General features: G+C 39.3%; 1 protein-coding gene across 1 annotated transcript in view; it reads right to left on the bottom strand.

The window, feature by feature from the left end:
* The window catches only part of DSCAM (DS cell adhesion molecule), an 859,941-nt gene that overhangs the window by 311,802 nt on the left and 524,735 nt on the right, over window positions 1–23,404 (bottom strand). Inside the window, 3 exon segments of the mRNA XM_027551145.1 lie at window positions 5,247–5,522; window positions 10,901–11,179; window positions 22,765–22,911. Of these exon segments, the coding sequence (XP_027406946.1) occupies window positions 5,247–5,522; window positions 10,901–11,179; window positions 22,765–22,911 (702 nt within the window).

Here is a 23,404-nt window from a genome sequence, read left to right on the forward strand (position 1 = left end):
GTTTGTCAGACATATGTATATATATAGTATACATTATATATAAATGTATGTACTAAATATTTTCTACCATTTCATATTTGCCTTTTCATTTGCATTACATATATATTAATATGAGTGTGTACATGCAAATTTTATAGTTTTAATCACCTATGAGAAGTTAAAATTACAATTATTCAAATAAAATGGAGGAATCTTGCAACAGATAATCTCAAAAATTTAATTTATATTCTTTCATTTGTGTAATTTTATGTATGCTAAAAAATATAATACAATGATGTAATGTTATAATTTGTCAGTTGCTATTTAGAAAAATGCAAAAGTAGGAAGTCAAGAAACACCTGGAGTAACAGACAAATTTGGCCTTGGAATACACAATGAAGCAGAGCAAAGGCTAATAGAGTTCTGCCAAGAGAATGCACTGGTCATAGCAAACGCCCTCTTCCAACAACACAAGAGAAGACTCTACACATGGACATCACCAGATGGTTGACACTGAAATCAGATTGATTATATTCTTTGCAGCCAAAGATGGAGAAGCTCTATATAGTCAGCAAAAACAAGACCAGGAGCTGACTGTGGCTCAGATCATGAACTCCTTATTGCCAAATACAGACTGAAATTGAGGAAAGTAAGGAAAACCACTAGACCATTCAGGTATGACCTAAATAAAATCTCTTATGACTATACAATGGAAGTGAGAAATAGATTTAAGGGCCTAGATCTGATAGACAGAGTGCTTGATGAACTATGGATAGAGGTTCATGACACTGTACAGGGGACAGGAATCAAGACCATCCCCAAGAAAAATAAATGCAAAAAAGCAAAATGGCTGTCTGGGGAGGCCTTACAAATAGCTGTGAAAAGAATAGAAGCGAAAAGCAAAGGAGAAAAGGAAAGATATACCCATTTGAATGCAGAGTTCCAAAGAATAGCCAGGAGAGATAAGAAAGCCTTTTTCAGCGATCAATGCAAAGATATAGAGGAAAGCAATAGAATGGGAAAGACTAGAAATCTCTTCAAGAAAATTGGAGATACCAAAGGAACATTTCATGCAAACATGGGCTCAATAAAGGGAAAAAATGGTATGGACCTAACAGAAGCAGAAGATATTAAGAAGAGGTGGCAAAAATACACAGAACTGTACAAAAAAGATCTTCATGACCCAGATAATCACGATGGTATGACCATTCACCTAGAGCCAGACATCCTGGAATGTGAAGTCAAGTGGGCCTTAGGAAGCATCACTACGAACAAAGCTAGTGGAGGTGATGGAATTCCAGTGGAGCTACTTCAAATCCTGAAAGATGATGCTGTGAAAGTGCTGCATTCAATATGCCAACAAATTTGGAAAACTCAGCAGTGGCCACAGGACTAGAAAAAGTCAGTTTTAATCCCAATCCCAAAGAAAGGCAATGCCAAAGAATGCTCAAACTATCACACAATTGCACTCATCTCACAAGCTAGTAAAGTAATGCTTAAAATTCTCCAAGCCAGGCTTCAGCAATACATGAACCGTGAACTTCCAGATGTTCAAGCTGGTTTTAGAAAAGGCAGAGGAACCAAAGATCAAATTGCCAACATCCACTGGATCGTGGAAAAAGCAAGAGAGTTCCAGAACAACATCTATTTCTGCTTTATTGACTATGCCAAAGCCTTTGACTGTGTGGATCACAATAAACTGTGGAAAATTCTGAAAGTGATGGGAATACCAGACCACCTGATCTGCCTCTTGAGAAATTTGTATGCAGGTCAGGAAGCAACAGTTCGAACTGGGCATGAAACAACAGACTGGTTCCAAATAGGAAAAGCAGTACGTCAAGGCTGTATATTGTCATCCTGCTTATTTAACTTCTATGCAGAGTACATCATGAGAAACGCTGGGCTGGGGGAAGCACAAGCTGTAATCAAGATTACCAGGAGAAATATCAATAACCTCAGATATGCAGATGACACCACCCGTATGGCAGAAAGTGAAGAGGAACTCAAAAGCCTCTTGATGAAAGTGAAAGTGGAGAGTGAAAAAGTTGGCTTAAAGCTCAACATTCAGAAAACGAAGATCATGGCATCCGGTCCCATCACTTCATGGGAAATAGATGGGGAAACAGTGGAAACAGTGTCAGACTTTATTTTTCTGGGCTCCAAAATCACTGCAGATGGTGATTGCAGCCATGAAATACTCCTTGGAAGGAAAGTTATGAGCAACCTAGATAGCATATTGAAAAGCAGCGACATTACTTTGTTAACAAAGGTCCGTCTAGTCAAGGCTATGGTTTTTCCTGTGGTCATGTATGGATGTGAAAGTTGGACTGTGAAGAAGGCTGAGCGCCGAAGAATTGTTGCTTTTGAACTGTCGTGCTGGAGAAGACTCTTGAGAGTCTCTTGGACTACAAGGAGATCCAACCAGTCCATCCTGAAGGAGATCAGTCCTGGGTGTTCACTGGAAGAACTGATGTTGAAGCTGAAAGTCCAGTAAGGGAACGACAGAGGATGAGATGGTTGGATGGCATCACTGACTCAATGGACATGGGTTTGAGTGAACTCTGGGAGTTGGTGATGGACAGGGAGGCCTGGCATACTGCACTTCATGGGGTCACAGAGAGTCGGACACGACTGAGTGACTGAACTGAACTGATTTAGAAAAATTAAATGAGAAAACAATTTTGCTAAATGGTTACTAATACATTTGTCATTTTTCATGTACTTCATTTCTATCTGAGTTTCCAGATTCAGGTCATTTTCTTCATCATGAATGGTTTCATTTACTGTTTCTTAGCATGTAGGACTTCTGGCATCATGCTCTTCACAACCTTTTGTTTATTGAAAATATCTTTATTTGGTTTTAACTTTTAAAGACTATTTTTGATAGATGTAGTCATGCATGTTGATGGGGTTTTTGAATGTTGAAAACAGTAAATTAAAAATAAAATTCATCATAATCTTAGAAAGACTGTGTGTGTGTGCTCAGTCATGTCTAATTCTTTGTAACTCTATGGACTGTAGCCTGCAGGCTCCTGTGTCCATGGGATTCTCCAGGCAAGAATACTGAAGGGGTTGCCATTTCCTTCTCCAGGGGATCTTTTTGGCCCAGGGATGGAACCCTTGTCCCTTATGTCTCCTACACTGGCAGGAATATTCTTTACCACTAGCACCAGCTGTGAAGCCCCACCCCACTAGCACTGGAAAATATCCTCAAGGGACGTGTGATATTTGTGTAGAAAATTACTGATATTTCCCCCTTCTTTCAAGGGTCAAGTTCTTTCTGCCTGATTTGGGGTATTTCCACAGGGTCTGTAAATTATTTTGCTTTTCCCAAAGTTCATTATTTTCATCTCTCAGGTTAGTGTGATACACACTACTCCATAATTTCCAGAAATAAGACCTGTTCTTCTTTTTTATGATTCTACTTTCTAGGTGTTCTGGTCTGATCTTGAACCTATAATTATTAGTTCCAGTTTCTTTAAACTTCCTTTCCAGTTTCTTTGTCCTCATGGGAAATATTCCAAAATTCTATTATATCAATGGCCATTCTTAGTTGATAGTATTGTGAGTTTTTAGAATCAGTTAATTCATAGCGGTTACAGGATGTTAAATCATAAGAGTCTAGTTAGACACCATCTTAAGGCAGTTACTGGGTATGTGTTTGTAATTCCATTTCTGCTGTCTTTGGCGACATTAGCACTGTCATTTCTCAGATGACAAAAAAAAAATAAGTGAAGCTTCTTGTCCTGAACAGAAACTGACAGGCAACAAATAAATCCATGAGTGGGCTCAGTGGGCTCCTCTCACCCCTCTTTTTATTCAAGCGACAGGCTTTTTTGGAGATGAAAGCAGACATTATTTTCCCAGTGAGACTGGAGTGTCTTTGAAATCTTTCTTGCTGTCACTCTCTGATAACCTCACCTCTTTCGACATTATTATGGATTATCAATATACTCCTTAGGTTTTCTTGGTCACACGAGGTGGTTTCCAAGGTAACAAGGCCTAGACAGGTAATCTCTCCCTTTTCTACAAAGAATCTAAAAATAGTGGCTATGTGAGGACTGCAGGGCATCGCCATTAGCAAACTGGCTCTGTGCAAATTGATTACTTTCTGCACTTAATTATTATGGAAACACAGCATCAGGCTTTTAATATGAGTCCCGTGCCTTCAGCTATATTCACCTGTGCTTTAAAATGCTCACTGTCTGCAAGGAACTGCTTGAATCAAAATAAGAATGTTATCCTAAGCCCGTTTCTTCTTAAAAATTAGCTAAGGTTAAAAAAGTAATAAGAGAAATAGACACTTAGCGTCAAGAGATATTTAAACTTATTTTCATATTAAATGGATTTTCTTTTCCCCTGCTTTAGGCTATATGAAAGTCATGTAGTTATTTTAATCAGTTGATAACAGATGAATTTTAAATTATATATAAAGGCACAATTTCCAACAAGACATGCAAATTTACAGATAAAAGCTAGTTCAATTATCTAGTGATAAACATGTCTCTTGCTTGAATGTTACCTGGACAGTGTCTTTCCCTGGCTGATTGATAAGCTTGAAGATGTAAGTAAGCAGTAGGCAGTTAAAAAAAAGCCTAAAACTCATTATGATAACACAAAGCAATTCTTCAAAAATTCCATTCACCTAAATCTGTGACTCTCTGGACCCAAATTTGGACAACTCTACAACCCAGATGCCATTTTTACAGTCCACCAAACATGACGTTGAAATGTTGCTCTAAGTGTTGCATCCATGGATGTGCTTATCAACTTTGGGGGGGCTATTTTGCTCCCCCAAAGGACACTTGTTTGTCATAACTGGAGGGAGGCACTGCAAGCATTTAGCAGATAGAGGTGAGACTCCACTCAGCATCCTAGAGTGCATACAGCAGCCTACCCAACCAAGCACCCCTGAGAAACCCTGGTCAAGAGGACGATGGATTAGCCACCGAACCATCAGTCTCAAGTCTCTTTGGTTCATATCTTGACAAGTAACTTTAAACACTGAGTGAGCAGCATTTATGTTACTTGACTTTATGTTAAATCACATTACTTATGTTACTTCTACTAGAAACAATGATCACTTCATCAGAAATTAATCTTTTACTTGCCCAACTGAGCTAGAAAACTAGAGGAGAGTTACTAGCTGATCAGACAGAAATCTTAAAACTGAGTTATGAGCTCCACTTCACCCTTTGCTCTTGCTTTTGAGTGCCCTGGGTTTGAGTTCTTTTTTTCGGCTGAACCCTGCAACGAGGCCCACTGACCTTCAAGGACCACCTGCACAAAGTCTTGAGCGGACAGCCTGTCCTTGCGCACAAAGCACTGGTAGGCTCCGCCGTCACTTCGGACCATGTGATCCATTATAAGGTTTTCGTGGTTGATCCCTGTGATCCTCACATTTTTTCCAGGGTTGAGTATTTCACCATTTCGGTACCAGGAGAGTTCCTGGTCCTCACTTCCAGTCACGCTGCAGGACAAGGAAACCTGGCTGCCCACGCTGCTTTTAACTTTCCTGGGGCTGATGGTAGCTTTCAGTGGCTCTGGAGTTTCGGGGAAGAGAAAAAAAGAAGGTAAAAACATCACACATGAGAGTATTTCAACAGGGTGGACTTTTGACAAGGCAAATGTATCTTCACAAGCATTTTTGGCCATTTGGCAATATGTCAAGGTAGGTTTTTCCCTCATACAGAGCACTGAATAGTCAAAGATATTAAATTGAGCTGTTAATGGGATTTATGTAAGTTATACAGTCTTAATTTTGTACTTGCTTGGATGGTGACTGCAGACATGAAAGCAAAAGACGGTTGCTCCTTGGAAGAAAAGCTTTGACAAACCCAGACAGCAGATTAAAAAGCAGAGACATCACTTTGTCGACAAAAGTCCATAGAGTCAAAGTTATGGTTTTTCCAGCAGTCATTTGCCAATGTGAGAGTTGGACCATAAAGAAGGCTGAGCACCAAAGAATCAATGCTTTCAAACTGTGGTCCGGAGAAGACTCTTGAGAGTCCCTTGGACTGCAAGGAGATCAACACTGACTATTCACTGGAAGAACTGATGCTGAAGCTGAAGCTCCAATACTTTGGCCACCTGAGGTGTACAGCCAATGTATTAGGAAAGATCCTGATGCTGGGAAAGATTGAAAGCAGGAGGAGAAGGGGGCAACAGAGGACGAGATGGCTGGATGGCATCACTGACTCACTGGACAAGAGTCTTAGCAAACTCTGGGAGATAGTGAAGGACAAGGAAGCCTGGCATGCTACAGTATAGGAGTTTGCAGAGTTGGACACAACTGAGCAACGGAACAACAATACGGTCATAATTTGGTACTTGTAAATAGCACTACATAGGCCTTCTACCTGGAATACTCCCAGAGTTAAAGCAGCAGAGGGATTGAGAAAGAACATCTTTTTAATAGTTAGCTACTTTACCATGTAAATGACAATGCATACAGATTTTCTGTTGAAATAGTCAATTGTGAGCTTCGTGTTAAGACTGCTATGTTTCTAATGCTTTTGTGTGGAATGACGTTGCAACAATTTTTAAAAAGGAACCTTAAAAACAAAAGGCCACACTCTGCATGTTCTTATTTCAGTGCTATTTCATTTTGTTTGGGAACACCCTTATTGCTGTTGGCTTTTTTCTTTTCTTTTTCTTGCCTTCTTTCACTGTATGGCAGATAGACTGGTGTTGGTCAGATTCCTTTCTCAGTAAATGTGAGTATTAACCCACTGACAGTAAGAACTGCAATGGCTGAGCCAACAAGGATGGATATATTTGAATATTTAAATCTATCTGCCTCATCCCAACTTGGCACAGATGGGTTTCCTCTGGGCCAGTCTCACACACACAAACTCACTCATATCCTCTATGTGGCTTAACCATGGCCAGCAGCACAGGGCTGCAAGGAAGCAGGTTGCTGTAGAATGTATAACTGTGAGAAAGGTTTTTTATTTCTTTAAAATGAGGCAAGCTGCTTTGGACAAGGTGGTAACTCTCATCCATGACTTTCTATGTTTTCATTGAACAATGAATGAACCCAGTTCAATGCCATAAGCATTTTTGAACATTTATATGCCAAGAATAGCATTAAACTCATAAGTGAAGATGAAAATGAAAGGCACTTGTGACAACTCGCATGTCCCATAGTTACCTTCGTTAAGTCAGTCTCCCCACAGTTCTGCAAGTTTCATGTTATCTCCACTTTACAGACGAAGAAAGAGTTATTCAGAGATATTTAACCAAATCCACACAACAGGTAAATGGCAGCTATCAGCTGTTTGCGTCAGTTATTACTGACTTCTTAGTCACCACATTGTGAAGTCTTTAAAAAGCTCAGTCTTTTAGGTGCATAAGCAAAATACGAGAATGAAGATAGTAACCCAAAGGGTCCAATAGAAGACCTCAAGATTCTGCATCAAATCAGAGGGACCTGAAGGCAGCAGGGGAAGAGGGCAACAAAGGATGAGATGGTTGGATGGCCTCACCAGTTCAGTGGACGTGACCTTGGGCAAACTCCTGAAGATGGCGGGACAGGGCAACCTGGCATGCTGTGGCCCGTGGGGTCATGAAGAGTCAGACTCGACTTGGAGACTGAACAACAGTAACAACAGTGGGAACTGAAGAAAGCTTTCTAGAATTTTTAGCCAGTGAGCAATAGAGTAAACACATTTTTAGGAGAATCGATTGATCGTATTGTGTTGCACAAATGATAATAGGAAAATTGGTCAGCAAGGAGTAATTGTTGATGTCTAGCTGTGACTCAATTAAAACTCAATTTAGGACAGGGTGGAGGTGGGGAGCACAGTTGAGAAAGGCCTTGAGATACAATCTCTAGGATTGGCAGGAATTAGACCTAGAAAGGGAAGTCTCAAAGAGGATCTGGGGCTTAAAGCTTGCATTTGGAGGGTTTGAGGGTAGAAGGAGTCTAGGATAACAGGAGTCATTTACATGCCAGAGATGGTAGAGAGCAGTTTGGGATACTCCTGCTGAGCATCTGATATAAAATTTGGAAATATGTTCTTCTGACACCCAAGGAGGCTGAGGCTGAACCTGCAAATTCAGGGCTGTTTTCAGAGGGGAGGAATTTGAAACTAGAAAACAAAAGAGAGAAAAATAAAAGAGGAGAATGTTCTGAATTTGCAAGAGCATCATGTCCACCTGGAAAAGAGAGACCAAACTAAGGACCAGTCAGAAGGGAGGATGGAGTGTTAGAGGCATACCTGGAATTTTTCCAGACAAGGCTCACAAATACAAACAGGAAAACAGACATATTCAGAATTAAGACTTTCCTACAGATAACTTTTACAATGTGTTACTGTTGTTCAGTTGCTCAGTCAAGTCCAACATCTTGCAACCCCATGAAATGCAACACACCAGGTTTCCCCGTCCTTCACTATCTCCCAGAGTGTGCTCAAACTCATGTGCATTGAGTCGGTGATGCCATCCAACCATCTCATCTTCTGTTGCCCCCTTCTACTACCCTCAATGTTTCCCAGTATCAGGGTCATTTACAACGTAGACAAGGATAAATGTCTTTACAGAGAAAGCAATAAACTATTCTGAGCTTTGAGCAGAAAACAGGAGTGGAATGGGGAATGCCTGGGGAATAAGGCATTGCATTAGACTTAGAAAGATGGGGAGTTTTAGACATTCAAGTATTTGAAAATCATCTTCCATGTGGAGGGAGCAGCATGGCTTGCACTTTTAGGGAAGGAACTGCTTATAGTGGGAAGGAAGTTAGATTTCACAGGAAGTAGGTTTTTTTGAAGCAAAACGATGGGAAATGTGACCTTACAGGTTTTCTTGACAGGCTTTCCCCACTATCTTAATATATAAATATTATTCAGCAGAAACTGAGGAGCCACAAAAAGTGGTTTTGAACCTCCCATTGGAATAATTCTCACTAGCTGTCCAATGTTTCATTGTTTCATCAACAAGGCACTTCAGTCATAGAAATATAATTGTTCAGACATTACCCTCCATTTCTAGCAAAAATCAGCCTAAGCACATTCAAATGACATTTGCAGGACTCAGTCTGGACAGCTGATTCCAGGCAGTCTTTGGGATATTTGTTTCAAATGGACTCACTTGGGCTGGTATTGTGCTAAAGCTGTCTACATCCATGGTAACATTGAAGAGGTGGTTCCATAAACAGGCATAAGGCTAGAAAAAAGCCAGGATAAGAAAATGCCTTCCTTTTAAATGCCAGACTCATATTCAGTTTGTTCAGTTCATCAAATTTTTCTGTATACAAATATACATATTATCCGACTGGCAACTATGAGCCATATATTTTGACCAAAGTTCTACCACTCACTTCTGGTCCTGTGATCTTGAGTAAAATCAGTTTGATTTTGTTTCTGCATGAATAAAATTAAGGCTTTATAAATAGATTAGAGAGTGTACCCCTGAAATCACATCCCTTCTTCCTCTGTCTGCCTTCACCCTCCTTCTCATCATCTTCCTCACACTGGTCATTCCAGACCAGTTTAGAGATGAGATGTATTCATCATGTTATTGTTTAGTGCTTCAGTTGTGTCTGATTCTTTGTGACTGCATGGACTGTAGCCCACCAGACTTCTCTGTCCATGGGATTTCCCAGGCAGGAATACAGGAGTGGCTTGCCATTTCCTTCTCCAAGGGATATTCCCAACCCAAGGATAGAATGCCTTCTCCTGCATTGAAGGCAGGTTCTTTTACTACTGGGACTTCCCTGGTGGCTCAGCTTGGTAAAGAATCCACCTGCAATGTGGGAGACCTGGGTTCAATCCCTGGGTTGGCAAGATCCCCTGGAGAAGGGAAAGGCTACCCACTCCAGTATTCTGGCCTGGAGAAGTCCATGGACTGTGTAGTCCGTGAGATCACAAAGAGTCAGACATGACTGAGTGCCTTTCACTTCACTGTTTTTACCACGGACCCCTAGGGAAGCTATAGTCACCATAGTTGGACTAAATTGTCTCTAATATTGAATCCAAGTCCAATTTTCAGATAATTACAGCTCTAGATTCAGCCCTGTAGAGAGGTGATAAAGCCCCATTTAGAAACCTAAAGCAGAATCTGGCAACTGGCCAAGGGCAACTCCTTTGATCTGATCACCATTGCCTGTGCTAACAGCACCGCCCTGCTTATCTCCCTCCATTGATTTGCAGACTGGCTGGCCATTCTGAATTCAACAGCTAGGTAATGTTATCTTGGAGCTGGATACTGTGGCCCCAGACTCTCCAGCTGTGTTCAGTTCAGTTCAGTTGCCCAGTCATGTCCGACTCTTTGCGACCCCATGAACCACAGCACTCCAGGCCTCCCTGTCCATCACCAACTCCCGAAGTTCACCCAAACCCATGTCCATTGAGTCGATGCCATACAACCATCTCGTCCTCTGTCAGCCCCTTCTCCTCCTGCCCTCAATCTTCCCCAGCATCAGGGTCTTTTCTAGTGAGTCAGCTCTTGGCAGCAGGTGGCCAAAGTATTGGAGTTTCACTTCAACATCAGTCCTTTCAATGAACACTCAGGACTGATCTCCATTAGGATGGACTGGTTGGATCTCCTTGCAGTCCAAGGGACTCTCAAGAGTCTTCTCCAACACCACAGTTCAAAAGCATCAATTCTTCAGCAATCAGTTTTCTTTATAGTCCAATTCTCACAGTCATACATGACCACTGGAAAAACCATAGCCTTGACTAGACAGACCTTTGTTGACAAAGTAATGTCTCTGCTTTTCAATATGCTGTCTAGGTTGGTCATAACTTTCCTTCTAAGGAGTAACCTCCAGCATTTGAAGACTTGATTTCCTCATCTGTGAAATGGGGCTAAAATGGAGTGAGGATTCATGGGAGCTACAGAGAAGGCCAGGGGGTCACTTGTAACAGGAGCTCCACCATTGGCAGCTAGCATCACCACTGCCAGTTACCATCCAACTTACGTTTCACGTACAGGCGGCCTATCACCTTAGCAGTTCCATATCTGTTGGACACTTCACACACATAGCTGCCTGAGTCTGAGGGACGTGTGTTCTCAATAAGCAGCCCTGTCATGGTCTTCTGGAACCTTCCAGAAAGTTCCAGGGGCATGTTGTCCTTCAGCCAGCGGTAATCTGGCTCAGGGTGCCCAAGTGCTTTGCAAGGTAGCTCCACACGCTGCCCTGCCATGGCTTTGCGATGATCAAACCCATCCAGTATGGACGGGGCTGAGTTCGCTGGGTCTGCAGAAGGAAAGGAAAAAACTCTTAGATGCAGTGAAGGAGTTAATGTGTCATTCAGAATCATAGGACGTCATATATAATTCAAATTTTATGTATGATTTCAATTATTAATACACCTTTAAGATTCCTCTGTCCATGGAATTCTCCAGGCAATAATACTGGAGGGAACTGCCATTCCCTTCTCCCGGGGATATTTCGATCCAGGGATCAAACCCGGGTCTCTTGCATTGCAGGCAGCTTCTTTACCATCTGAGCCACCAGCCACCTGATGCAAAGAACTGACTCATTGGAAAAGACCCTGATGCTGGGAAAGATTGAAGGTGGCAGGAAAAGGGGATGACAGAGGATGAGATGGTTGGATGGCATCCCCTATGCGATGGTATGAGTTTGAGTAAACCCCGGGAGCTGGTGATGGACAGGGAAGCTTGGCATGCTGCAGTCCATGGGATTGCAAAGAGTCTGACACAACTGAGTGACTGAACTGAATTGAACCACCAGGGAAGCCCATATATGCACACACACAAACACACACACATAAACACACACACACACATATATGCATATATATGAACAGAAAGAAAGCCCTATTCATATACATTCCTGTCTCTCAAAATTTTCAAAAGGTTGAACCTGATACATCACCAAAGAAGATGTACAAATGATTGATAAGCACATGGAAAGATGTTCAGTATTGTTAGCCATGACAGTTGCTATTGTTTTTTAGTTTCTAAGTTGTATCTGATTCTTTTGGGATCTCATGGTTTGTATTCCACCAGTTTCCTCTGCTCTTGGGATTTCCCAGGCAAGAATACTAGAGTGGATTGCCATTTTCTTCTCCAAGGGTTCTTCTCCACCCAAGGATCAAGCACGTGTCTCCTGCATTGGCACGTGGATTCTTTGCCACAGGGCCACCTGGAAAGCCCAGCCACTAGGGTAATGCAAATTAAAACCACAGTGAGATACTACTTCACACTTACTAGATGTCTATAATAAAGACCCCTATAGCAGCAAGTGCTTGTGAGGATGTGGAAAAGAAAGTAGAACTTTCATGCATTGTTAACTTGAAAGTAAAATGGGGCAACCACTTTGGAAAACACATCAGCAGCTTTGTAAATGTTAAACTTCAGTTCATCACAAGGCTCAAAAGCTCCATTGTAAGAATCCACCCCAGACCAAGGAAAACCCACGTTCCTTCAAACACTTTTTCACAAATGTTCATAGCAGGATTATTCGTAAGAGCCAAAAAGTTGAAATAGTTCATACTAAACAATAGGATCATTGTTTAGTAGCTGGATAAGCGAAATGTGAACATACATACATATTAATCAGCAATACAAAAGATACATGTTACTATATGAATGGACATGTTACAATAGGGATGGGCCTCAAAAGATTAGGCTAAATGAAAGAAGCCAGATACAAAGCCACATATCACCGAATTTGATTTATACAAAACACAGTGAAAACACAAATCTATAGAGATAGACAATAGATTAGTAGTTGCCTGCAGCTGGGATTGAATTTGACTGGAAATGGGCATCAGGAATTGATTTATCTATCTATCTAGGCCATTTTGTCTAAAGTTTCATTCAGTGAATGCTTCCTTATTGATTTTCTTTTTGTATGATCTGTTCATTGATGTAAATGGGACATTAAAATCTGTTTCTATAATTGTGTTGCTGTCAATATTTCCCATTACGTCTGCTAGTATTCTCTTTATTTAAGTATTTCTATGTTGGATGCATAGAAATTACCACTGCTATATTTCCCTTTCAGATTGATCCCTTTATCATCATGTAATATTCTTTCCTGTATTTTAACAAAATACAAAAGTCTTTGTTTTAAAGTCTACATTTCTGATACAAGTATTGCTACACCAACCTTCTTTTTGTTTCCATTTGACCAAATACCTGTTTCCATCCCCTAACTTTCAGTCTGTGTGTGTCTTTAGATTTGAAGTGAGTCTCTTGTTGGCAGCATATATGTGTTTTTGTTTTTTTTTTTAATCAAATCAGCCACAGTATACCTTTTGATTAGAGCATTAGTCCATTTACATTTAAAGTAATTATTGGCAGATATGTACTTACTGTTATTTTGTTCATTGTTTTCTTATTTTCATAGTTTTCTTTTTGCTTTTTCTGCTTTCTTCCCTTGTGATTTGATGACTATCTTTAGCATTATGTCTGGATTCATTTTTCTTTTCTCGTGTACCCAGTATAGATTTTTGGCTTGTATATAAATGTATTTTGGCTTGTATATAGATTTATATGGATATATATATGTGTGTATGTGTGTGTATATATATATACACACACTTGATTATTTTAATTTGATGATCTCTTAAGTTTGAACACATTCTAAAAACTCCATTTTTTACTTGCCACCATTTTAGTATTTTGAGTTTATATTTTACATCTTTCTGTTTTGTGTAGCCCTCAACTTATTGTGGATATAGATGATCTTTCTGCTTTTGTCTTTCAACCTTTTGCTAGCCTTACAATTTGCGCGTCAACTACCTTTACTATATGTTTACTTTACCAGTCATATTTTCTTTTTCTAAATTTCATATTTCTAGATGTAGTCTTTTCGGTGCTTAGAGAAGTCCCTTTCATAGTCTTTATAAGATAGGCTTGTGTGCTTAGTCGCTTAGTTGTGTCTGACTCTTTGCAACCCCATGGACTGTAGCCGTTCAGGTTCCTCTGTCCATGGGGATTCTACAGGCAAGAATAATGGAGTGGGTTGCCATTTTCTCCTCCAGGAGATCTTCACAACCCAGATATTGAACTCAGATCTCCTGCACTGGAGGTGGATTCTCCACCATCTGAGCTATCAGGGAAGGTTTAGTGACAGTGAAATCTTTTAACTTTTGCTTATCTGTAAAACTCTTATCTCTCTTTTGTAGAATAATCTTATTTTGTTTATTTTTATTTCATCACTTTAAACATATTATGACACTGCTTTCTGGCCTGCAAAGTTTCTACTGAAAAGTCAATTGATAGTCTCATGGGAGTTCTTTTGTATTTAAGTAGTTCCTTTTTCCTTGCTGTGTTTAACATTCTCTCTATATCTTTAATTTTTGCCACTTTAATTATAATGTGTCTTGGTGTGGATCTCTTTGGTTCATCTTTGTGTGTGTGTGTGAGAGAGTGATCCTCTGCTTCGTGGACCTGAATACTTGTTTACATTCCCTGGTTAGGGAAGTGTTGAGCTATTATTTCTTCCAATAATTTTTCTGCCCCTTTCTCCCTCTCTTTTCCTTCTGAGACCCCTATAAGATAGTAAGTGTGATTATCCCCAGGTCTCTTAAACTGTCTTCATTTTAATTTTTTTTTTTCTGTCTTCAGTTCCACGTAGGAGTTTTCCACTACTCTGTCTTCCAGTTCACTGATCTGTTCCCCTGCTTAATCTAATCTACTGTTGATTCCTTCTAGTGTATTCTTCTGTTTAGTAATCATAGTCTTCAGCTCTGTTTGGTTCTTGTGTTTTCTAACTTGCTATTAGACTTCTCATCATGTTCATTCATTCTTCTCTCAAGTTCATTGAACACCTTTGTGATCTTAACCTTGTATTTTTTTTGTTAGGGAGATTGTTATCTCCTTAGTTCTTCTTCTGTAATTTTATCTTGTTCTTTTATTTGCAAAATATTCCTCAGTTGCCTCATTTTGCTGAATTCTGTTTTTGCATCTGTGTTATATATATATATCACTTACATATCCCAATTTTGAGGAAGTGGCCTGATATTGGAAATGTGCTATGGGGCCCAGCAGCACACTGGTTCCCAGAGCCAAGTGCTCTAGGGGAGCCCCTTAAGTGGACTGCAGGGACCCTTCAGTTATGGTGGGGCTGACTACTGAGAGTGGCTGGTAGGCAGGGATGGACCCCAGCCTGGTTGGCTGGCAGGCCCTGCTTCATGTAGAGGCTGCTGCCCTACTAGTCGGGGGGCTGGTTTTCCATGCAATGGGCTGCTAGCCCTAGGGTGGTGTTGGTCCAGGGGTTGCTGTCAAATTGTCTAATAGGCAGGTAAACCACCAGCACTAATAAGCAAGAAGGAAGACTCCAAAATGGCACTTGCCAGCATAGTGTCCTCGTGATAGAATGAGCTCTCCAAAATTGCTTCCACCAATGTCTATGATTGGTGAAAAACCTGGCTTAAAACTCAACATTAAAAAAAATAATCAAGATTATGGCATCCAGTCCCATCATTTTATGACAAATAGAAAGGGAAAATGTAAAAGTAGTGACAGATTTTATTTTGTTGGTCTCCAAAATTACTGTGGATAGTGTCTGCAGCCATGAAATTAAAAAGATGCTTGTTCCTTGGAAGGAAAGCTATGACAGACCTAGAAAGAGAATTAAAAAGCAGAGACATCACTTTGCCAACAAAGTCAGCCTAGTCAAAGCAATAGCTTTTCCAGTAGTCATGTATGGATGTGAGAGTTGGACCATAAACAACTATGGTGCTTGAGAAGACTCTTTTGAGAGTTCCTTCGGCTGAAAGAAAATCAAACCAGTCAATCCTAAAGAAAATAAACCCTGAATATTTATGGAAGGACTGATGATGAATCTGAAGCTCCAATACTTTGGCTATCTGATGTGAAGAGCCAACTCATTGGAAAAGACCCTAATGATGGGAAAGGTTGAAGGCAAAAGGATAAAGGGGAAGCAGAGGATGACATGGTTAGATAGCATCACTGATTCAATGGACATGAATTTGAGCAGACTCTGGAGATGGTAAAGGAGAGAGAAGCCTGGTGTGCTGCAGTCCATGGGGTTGTAAAATGTTGGATACAACTTAGCGACTAAAATGTTGTCTATATCCTGGGGCAGTCCCAGTTAGTTACTGCCTTTCCAGGAGGCTTTCCAAAATTAGCAAGTGGGTCTGACCCAGGCTACTTTCAAATGATTGCCTCTGCACTGGGTCTTGGAGCATGAGAGATTTTGCATGAGTCTTTAAGAGTGGAGTATCTATTTTATAACCCTCCAACTCTCCCATACATAAGCCCCACTGGCTTTCAAAGCCAGACATTCTGGAGCTTTCATCTTCCTGGTGGAGAACTCCAAGACTAAGAAGCTTGATGTTGGGCTCAGACCCCTTGCTCCTTGGGGAGAACTTCTGCAATTTTGATTTTTCCATTTGAGGCTTGCCTCTCTGGGAGTTTGTCATCTCTGCACCTCCTACCCATCTCACTGTGGTTCTGTCTTTATATTTTTAATTGTGGAAAACTTTTCTGCATGTCTGCAAGTTATTATCATTGATATTTCCTCTATAAATAGTAGTATTTTTGGTGTGTCCATGCGAAGAATTAGCTTAGGATCTTTCTACTCCATTATCTTTGCCACACTCCCTTATTGGTGATCTTAATTGTTATTGTTCTTTTTTTGTTGTTGTTGTTATCGTTCTTGACTCTTTTAATTCAGAGCAGCCTCTCTTCTATTTCTTCTCATGTCTCTGGGTTATTGAAGAAACAGATAAGTTATTGCATAGGAAATCCCACACTTTGAATACCTTTCTTTATGCTGTCATTTAGCCTGTTCCTCTATTGCCATTTTTTCTTATGACTGGAATTTAGTTCTGATGGATTGGTTAGATCAAGCTCAACCTTTTGTCATTCCCTTTGCATCTATATAATGAGGCTATATGAGTTGCATGCAAAACTCAATAAGGCTAAAAATGATAAGCAAATTCAGATGATGTTTGTCTGAATTATTTTACTAAGGGTTGAAAATCACGATTTTAATATTTTCTTATCTTCACATTCAACAGATATGATTATTCTGTAAATAAGAACTTTTCTTCCTGAACTAGGGTTGTTTGGTTATCATAAAATATATAGTACTTACAGGAAATATAGGGAGAATTTTCATTGTTCTCTATAATGACTAATTATCAAAGTCAAGAGTTGGTGCCTGCCCTAGTTACCACTAAGTAGACCAATAAGATTATTATTATTATTGCTTCTGTTATTATTTAATGTATATGGACATGTGTACATGTAAATATATATGCAAATAATTATATAATTGTACATGTACATTATGTAAGTATATATGTATGCACACATATACACACCTATGTATGCCTTAATATTAATACATATATATATTTATTCACATATAATTTTGGCAAGACCCTATTTATATTTCAGGCTCATCTTGCATGTTTCCTGTCCCAAACCAATAAGTGATCATTATTTCAAGGAACCGTGGTCCCTATTATTATGGCATAATATTTAAAAGAGACTATTGTCTAGGCGGTAGAGTTGCTAGTTGCTATTGGTTGCCCATTGCTTCTGGACCTTTTCAATGGAAACACCTTCTCTCTCTCCATTTAGTTTTTCACTCTGGCTCAGTTTGATTCCTAAATCCAGCAGTTTCCCTCAGGGTGAATCTCTCTTCTTCTGAAAGTAGTATTTGCTGAATACTTCTGAGATACACAAGGCGTTAGACCACCAGTTAACTATGTGATGTCACAGCCTTTTATACTCATCTTCAGCTCAGAGCTTGCACAGGGCTATCCAAGTGTTGTGAATATCCTCAAACACATTTTCCCAGGTTCCCATCAAGAAATAGTCCTCCTCTGCTTTTTGGAGATGAGCATATGCTGACAAAGTTTCCTATGGTCAACACTATGGTGTTTCCAGTAGTCATGTACAGATGTGAGAATTGGGTCATAAAGAAGGCCAAGTGGTGAAGAATTGACGCTTTTGAATTGTAGTACTGGAGAAGACTCTTGACAGCCCCTTGAACAGCAAGGGGATCAAACCAGTCAATCCTAAAGGAAATCAACCTTGAATATTCATTGGAAGAAATCATGTTGAAGCTGAAGCTCCAATACCTTGTCCACTTGATGTGAAGAACCAGCTCACTGGGAAAGACCCTGATGTTGGGAAAGACTGAGGGCAAGAGGAGAAGGGGGCAACAGAGGATGAGATGGTTGGATGGCATCACCGACACAATGGACAAAAGTTTGAGCACACTCTGGGAGATAGTAAAGGACAGGGAAGACCAGCATGCTGCAGTCTATAGGGTTGCAAAGAATCTGACATGACTTAGCAACAGAACAAAAACAATTTGTTGACTATTTTGCATTTCTGTGACTATATAGTAATCTCAATAGGCCTTCCCCCTTCACCATCCATTGCTTCTCTTACACTGCTGCTTCTCTTACATTGGACCTGCTGTTGCCAGTAGTTTATCTACAGCCCCACATGTTTAAGAGTTTCTGAGGATCCCTGTCACCTACTTTTGTTGAAAATGACATCCACATTCTATTTCTTTTGTTATCCTATTGAGCCTGTTTCCACTCCAGGAAGGATTTGGAATCATTAAAAACCTTATTACTAGCATAACCCCACTAGCAAACCCCATGTATACATTTATTAACAATTTAGATCTAATTTAAAATTAAATAATTTTCTGTTATCCTTCAAAGCTTAAACTCTAGATAATCTGCACTCAGTGTCTACATTCCCAAGTTCTAGCATCAACTGTTTCCTCCCTCAACTACTTTACTGAAATTTCTCTGACCAAAACGTCACAAGCTACATGCCATAAGCAGTAGACTCTCTTAAGAGCCTTTTGAGTCTGTGTGACTCTGCTGACTTCTCCCTTCTTACAACTACCACCTTTAACCCCAAATGTTCAGTCTTATCCCGTCTCTTCTTTTCTGCTGGTGTTCAAGTGTATGATGCTCCTTTACTAGTCTCTCCTCTGATGCTTCTTACTGATGTGCACAAATGCTCATGAGGCAATCTCACGACTCTCGTCGCGTCGCTTCTGTGGTGACCCAATCAATGCTCATGAGTCCTGCTGCTTATTTTTGAAACATTCTTTAAAAAATAATAATTAAGCTTGTGATTAAAAAAAGCAAATTTGCCTTTTCAACTCTGAGAAATCAGTACTTCATGATCTAGAGATAAACAAGGCTATTTTTTCTGTTTTCTCACCTTTTTTTTTTAAGGTTTTACTTTTTTTTCCAGGTTTCACTTCAGAGAAAAATGGCCTCCTGAGATTATCATCACTTGATTCACATTATCTCAATGGAGAAATACATATCTGCTTCTTTTTGCTAAGCTCAGTTTCATCTTATACCCAGATCCATGCCACCATTCCTCCGAGACTGTTTCCTTTCTTACTTCAGTATTGTCGTGAAAAAGTTCCTCCTCAATCATAAAAGACCTTTCCTAGGATATTCTGAACAAATATACCATTGTGCTCTTATTAAAAGCACTGTGAAAGTGAAAGTCGCTCAGTCATGTCTGACGCTTTGTGACCCCATGGACTACACAGTCCATGGAATTTTCCAGGGCAGAATACTGGAATGGATAGCCTTTCCCTTCTCCAGGGAATCTTCCCAACCCAGGGATAAAACCCAGGACTCCCACATTGCAGGCTGACTGTTTACCAGCTGAGCCACAGGGAAGCCCAAGAATACAGGAGTGGGTGGCCTATCCCTTCTCCAAGGGATCTTCCCAACCCGGGAATTGAATGGAGGTCTCTGGCACTGCAGGCAGATTCTTTACCAACTGAGCTATCAGGAAAGCCTATTATTAAAAACACCATGGAACACGTAATAGAGGCTACTCATTTTATAATTTATCTTCTCAACATTTTAATTTAATTTTAATTTTTTTTAATTTTTGAAGTTTTATTTTTCAATAATACAAGTCTGGTTGGTTGGAGGATAGGGCTTCTGAAGCAGAGGGAAACTTTGAGGGCTGGCTGGTCTTCTTATCAAAGACCCTGCTTATTTCACACCAGAAGGTGATCTTTCACTTTCCTGCTCTGTTATGTTCTCTGACGTGTATAATGTGCATGCCCTATCCAGGAGGTTTTGGATAGCTGTCAAGAGCTAGGTTTAAAACAACAAGCAAATATGTTAGGATATTTTTGCAAGAATTTCTAGCACATATTTTTAGGTTTATTTTCTGGGCATTTTATTTATTTATTTATTTTTAAAACAAATTCCAACTCTTTATTTTGACTGGGTAACTTACAAAGCCCCTCCACCTCCACAATTTTAAGATGTTTTAAGGGCCATAGAGCTGGGTTCTCACTTTTCTTTTTTTTAAATTTAAATTTATTTATTTTAATTGGAGGCTAATTACTTCACAATATTGTATTGGTTCTGCCACAGATCAACATGAATCCACCACGGGTGTACAAACAAGCGTATTTTTTTTTTTTTTTACTGTGCTGATTATTCTAGCCCTAAACAGAGGCAACAAGTCATAACTAATAACACAAGAGATAAAGTAACAACTGATATGAAAAAGAACAGGTAAAGATAAACTATTTCAAGTTCAGAGGGGAAAAAATATCAATTAGTTATGACTTATGTTTTTCCTAAACCTTAAAAGACAGGTGAGCATTGGCTATTTTAAGGATGTAAATGGGGAAGAGGAATTCAGATAAAGCATTATCAAGGGCAATATGTGGGTGTTAGGTGACATTGTTCTAATTACTCCAGCACTTGAAAACTTGTTATTATGTCTCCCACACAAAACATCATGGCAAATAAAATTACTAATCACTGCATGGATCAATTTTTTTTTTCTAATTTTATTTTATTTTTAAACTTTGCATAATTGTATTAGTTTTGCCAAATATCAGAATGAATCCGCCACAGGTATACATGTGTTCCCCATCCTGAACCCTCCTCCCTCTTCCCTCCCCATACCATCCCTCTGGGTCGTCCCAGTGCACTAGCCCCAAGCATCCAGTATCGTGCATCGAACCTGGACTGGCAACTCGTTTCAAACATGATATTTTACATGTTTCAATGCCATTCTCCCAAATCTTCCCACCCTCTCCCTCTCCCACAGAGTCCATAAGACTGTTCTATACATCAGTGTCTCTTTTGCTGTCTCGTACACTGGGTTATTGTTACCATCTTTCTAAATTCCATATATATGCATTAGTATACTGTATTGGTGTTTTTCTTTCTGGCTTACTTCACTCTGTATAATAGGCTCCAGTTTCATCCACCTCATTAGAACTGATTCAAATGTATTCTTTTTAATGGCTGAGTAATTCTCCATTGTGTAAAACCACTATGAGGTACCATTTCACACCAGTCAGAATGACTGCGATCCAAAAGTCTACAAATAATAAATGCTGGGAGAGGGTGTGGAGAAAAGGGAACCCTCTTACACTGTTGGTGGGAATGCAAACTAGTACAGCCACTATGGAGAACAGTGTGGAGATTCCTTAAAAAACTGGAAATAGAACTGCCTTATGATCCAGCAATCCCACTGCTGGGCATACACACTGAGGAAACCAGAAGGGAAAGAGACACGTGTACCCCAGTGTTCATCGCAGCACTGTTTATAATTGCCAGGACATGGAAGCAACCTAGATGCCCATCAGCAGATGAATGGATAAGAAAGCTGTGGTACATATACACATGGATCAATTTTATATTCTAAAACTATAAGACCAAAAGTCATATATTTTACATTTGATTTCTAATACTGAGATGGTAATTTCATACTTCTAAACTTCTGCACGGAGCACTAATGCAATCCTGTGTAAACGTATTGCTGATTTGTTTGACTGATGGATCAACAGCAAGCCAACTGTAAAGATTCTGCAAAAGGTCGATATCTTCTCAAAGTATAACTCCCATTAAAAGAGGCACAAAACTGATATATTTATGAAAGTGGAATAAACTGTTTTTGGGTTTCCTTCACTTGAGAATAATCCTGGAAGGCCATGCCTATTTCTTTAACTTCATTTTTTTTTTCATACCCATGATTTTGTTTTATTTTGACCAATTGGTTAAATATATATATATATATATATATATATATATATATATATATATAATGTAGAAAGTTCTTAGTCATTAAATTGAGTCCTTATTTGCAAATCAATATACATTTCAAAATCTCATTATTATACTCACTAATAATGATTATTATCATTATACTCACTTTATAATGTATATGCTATATTTAAAAATGTGTAAGATAGTCTTAAAAAAGGAGCTGTATTAAACCAATGGGCATAGAATATTACATTTTTAAGTTTTTTATTGGAGGATAACTGATTTACATTTTTGTGTTGGCTTCCACCATACAACACCATGAATTTTCCATAAGTATACATATGTTCCCTCCCTCTTGAGTCTCCCCCCATCCCCCACCAAACCCACCCTTCTAAGTCAATGTGGATAATTTCTCCACTACTGCTAGATGGGGAATAAGAGGTGTGTTCCAAGGACTACGTCCTGCTCCCTTAGAGCTCTGCAGAGTAGAAAGCACTGAGGTGCTAATTGGTATCACCAGTCATAACATACAATAGTGAGAGGAGGCATTGTCAACAAAGTAGCAATAATATAGGGTCAAAGAAATTTGGAATTTTACAATAGGTGAAATATCCATATTTGCATTGTACTGTATCGGGAAAAGTTTTTTCTTTCTTTCTTTTTTTTTTTATTTAAAAAACCCTCAAGTTGCTAGAATATTTTGGGACAGAAATACAGACTTCATTTTACTTGTAAGTTCCATGATTTTACTGGAGTCATCCCAGAGCACTAACAAAAGAAAACAGAAACAGAAATCTCAGTGCCGATGAGTTTTTACCTGATACGAAAAGTCTAGCGCTGTTACTTTGCCTGGTCTCCCCGGTGTATCTGTGCCGCGTGACACAGCGGTAGTTATACAATCCATCTTCATTTTGTACATCTTTAATATACAAGGCGCCCGTGGATGTGATGAGAAATCTAGATCCTAAAATAGAAGAAAATGATTACCCCATTAAAACAGAACAGAACAGAAGCAACCCAGTCATACAAAGGCACTGAATAGATTTTCTTCACCTGAAGGAAACTCATATGAAGGCAAATAATAGATGTGTGTGTGTGTTTGCGTTTGTGTGTGTGTTACTTTAAGGCTTCAAGCTACATTAATACTTTATTCTAAATTAGGGGATTTTAGTGAGTATACTACAAAATAAATACATACTTGCAAAGCTGAGTCTCATTAATTAATTTTTTAGGTCATGTATTTATTTAGGAGCAAGAGAGTTGGCATATAATTGGTATGTTGCTAATTTAGCAGATTTTCTTTGACCATCACTTTTCTCTCAGAATATGACAAATTAAAGGAGTATTAATTTTCTCTTATAAATTTCTATATCACGTAAGTATTTCAAATGTTTCAATAAATACATAAACATGTTAGACTAAAGAACAATGATATATTCCACAACCTTCCCAGGAAA

The sequence above is a fragment of the Bos indicus x Bos taurus genome, chromosome 1, assembly GCF_003369695.1.
Source record: "Bos indicus x Bos taurus breed Angus x Brahman F1 hybrid chromosome 1, Bos_hybrid_MaternalHap_v2.0, whole genome shotgun sequence".
Taxonomy (NCBI): domain Eukaryota; kingdom Metazoa; phylum Chordata; class Mammalia; order Artiodactyla; family Bovidae; genus Bos; species Bos indicus x Bos taurus.